The sequence below is a fragment of the Echinops telfairi genome, unplaced genomic scaffold (genome assembly GCF_000313985.2).
Source record: "Echinops telfairi isolate 266 unplaced genomic scaffold, ASM31398v2 ScPeMD7_5;HRSCAF=22, whole genome shotgun sequence".
Taxonomy (NCBI): Eukaryota; Metazoa; Chordata; class Mammalia; order Afrosoricida; family Tenrecidae; genus Echinops; species Echinops telfairi.
In genome coordinates this window covers 1525887-1528662 of record NW_022103901.1, presented here as the reverse complement: position 1 = coordinate 1528662, position 2776 = coordinate 1525887, and the positions used below count along the sequence as shown (strand labels likewise).

The 2776-nt window shown below is 60.2% G+C and overlaps 1 protein-coding gene across 1 annotated transcript in view; it reads right to left on the bottom strand.

Annotated features, from left to right (window-relative positions):
- The window catches only part of BRAT1 (BRCA1 associated ATM activator 1), a 13879-nt gene that overhangs the window by 8971 nt on the left and 2132 nt on the right, over window positions 1-2776 (bottom strand). Inside the window, exon 3 of the mRNA XM_045284373.1 lies at window positions 1810-1964. Within this exon, the coding sequence (XP_045140308.1) occupies window positions 1810-1964 (155 nt within the window). The remainder of the gene's footprint in view (window positions 1-1809; window positions 1965-2776) is intronic.

Here is a 2776-nt window from a genome sequence, read left to right as displayed (position 1 = left end):
AAACAACAGAAAAGTGGGTGAAGGGAGATGTTGGACAGTGTAACATATGACAAAATAATAATTTATAAATTATCAAGGATTCACAAGGGAGGGGGTCTGGGGAGGGAGGGTAAAAAATAGGAGCTGATACCAAGGGCTCAAGTACAAAAAAATGTTTTCAGAATGATGATGGCAACAAATGTACAAATGTGCTTGACACGATGGATGGACGGATGGATTGCGCTAAGAGTTGCATGAGGCCCCAATAAAATGATAAAAAAAAAAAAAAGGTGGTCACCTTCATCCAGCCTCACCCTCTGCACACGGCCGGCTGTGGCTCACGGAGGGTCCATGAGGACCTCACACTCACCCCACGAGGGTTACGCACCCCAGGTCCTCTCTGGGGTGTCTCTATGGCTTTGGATCTGGGTCACTCAGGCTCCCTTTGGGAAGGAGGGAGGTCCAGCCTGGGAAACCCACGGGGGCCATTCGGCTCGGTGCTACAGGGCCCTAGGAGCAGCACGGGACTCGAAGGCCGGGCGAGGGAAGCCCTGGTGTTGCCCGGCGGTGCGGTAGGCTGTTCATCACAGGGTCGCCGGTTGGAAACCACCAGCTGCCACTTTGGAGAAGACGAGGCTGTCTGCTCCCGTGGAGAGTCCCAGTCTCAGAGACCCACAGGGGCGGCTCTCCCCTGTCCAGACACGGCAGCCGTGAGTCTTCCAGCTGCCGGGAGGGCGTGGACTCTGGTTCCATCCTGCCCACTGTCGGTGGGTCTGTGATGAAGGGCTCACTTGGTCTCCGTGCTCCTTTCAGGGCTCTGAGAGTCTCCGTTTCCTCCTGTGTGGGGGGTGCTCACCTGGTCTGGGCTACCTGCCTGCTCACCGCCTATGGGAGAATCAGGACTGCCCCAGCGGGTTTCCAAGACTGTGACTCTTCAGAGGGACACACAGCCTCCTTTTCCTCCCTCGGAGCAGCTGGTGGTCAGCTGCCCAATGGGTAACCATCACCGGCGAGCCTACAGCCTTGTTGAAAGCACCAGCCCCCAACCGCGCACTCTGCCATCGGGCGGCTTCCCACTCACGGCGCCCAGAGCGGGGTTTCGAGTCTGTGCCCCGTCATGGGACCAGGCGGCCCCATCTCCCCTCATCGGAGCAACTGGTGAGCTTCAACTGCCGCCCTGGAGGTGAGCAGCCCGGCAGTTGAGCACCAGGCTGCTCACCCGGAGGTTGGTGGTTCAGACCCACCCAGCGGGTCGTGGGGGAAAGACAGCTGGCAAGCAGCTCCCGTAAAGATTAGCAACAAACCCCCAAAGCCAAGCCTGTGGTCCTGCAGTGGCATCTGTCTTATAGGGGTTCCACAAGACGGAGGAGAACTGCACCACAGGGCACCTGAGGTAGTGGTGGGCTGCTGACTGCAAGGCTGGCGGTTCAAACCCACCGCTGCCCCTCGGGAGAAAGCTGAGGCTGTCTGCTCCCACAAGGGTCAACAGGCTTGGGAGCCGAGGGTCACTGTGATTGGCAGAGGATGGCTTTATCATCCGGAAGGTGGACAGCCATGTCTCTCTCCTGTTAAAGGCACAGCAGCCTGGAAACCCTACGGACAGCCTTGCTCTCCTCAGATGGGCCTGCGATCAGGACCCACAGCAGGGGCTTCCAACAGCAGCTGTGCCCGTACCTCCCACCCAAGACGGTCCGCCAGGCCCTTCACCCGGCACCCTTCCCGCTGACCCAAAGAAGTCACAACTCGGTTCTCTGCTGGTCCCTCTCAGAACCACCAGACACCACAACGAGCCAGGCTCAGGAGACGTGGAGGCTGGGGGTCCAGACTCACCTGGAGATACTGGAAGCAGCTTTCCTGGGCGGCGAACACCCCGGCAAGGCGCAGTGCGAAGGTGAGGACGCGGACGCTCACCTCCTGGGACCTGCAGGCGTGGGACAGCAGCTCCACCAGGCACGGGTTCTCCTGCAGCAGCAGCAGGCTGGATCCTGGGAGAGAGAGCGCGCCAGGTGGTCTTCTTCCCCCAGGCCCTCACCCAGCGAAGCCACCACTGGGAGAAACGGACACTCTGGCAAAGGAGCTGCAACGTTAATTCAGTACAGGGGGTGCCAGGGTGGGGCTGGAGAGCCAAGATCTCAGCCACCAGCAGGAGCAGTGCTGGCTCAGGGGTTGCCTGCTCGCCACCACTCTGTAGACCTGGGTGCAAGTCCCAGCCAGGGCACCCCAAGCATGTGGCTGGGTGGTGGCACAGGGGGCATCGGAGCTTCCAGACTACAGCAGACGAGCATGAAAGGCCGGGCCATCGGCTTCCACAAATGGTGCAGATAGAGCCCCCGGGATCCTTAGACCGGAAAGGCAGCCTCTGCCCCAGCACGGAGTCTGGCCAGGCTCAGAATGGAGGAGGGACAGAAAGGGGCAATGCAGGGGAGGGGAGGGGGACTGATGTGCTCCATAAGCCCTAAAGTCTGAAGGAAAGCAAAACCAGGACAGCCCCTCGATGGAAGCAGCAGTGCAGCCTCCCGGGGCCTGGGATCCTCAAGAGGAGTTGGGGCTGGAGTGCATGACCACGGCGAGTGACTAGGACCACACAACCAGAGGTCTGGATGAGAAATACAAACGGCCAACCAGACAGAAACCGCTGTGGACCTCACGGAGAAGAAAGACGCAAGTCAGAACACAAGCCCACCTTTGCGGGTGGAATGGACGCTTCGCTCGGGCAAGGAGGACGCCCTGCCAGGAAGCACAATGGGACAAGGACTCCTCCGCCATCTACCCCAACCCCCACCCCACCCCACCCCCG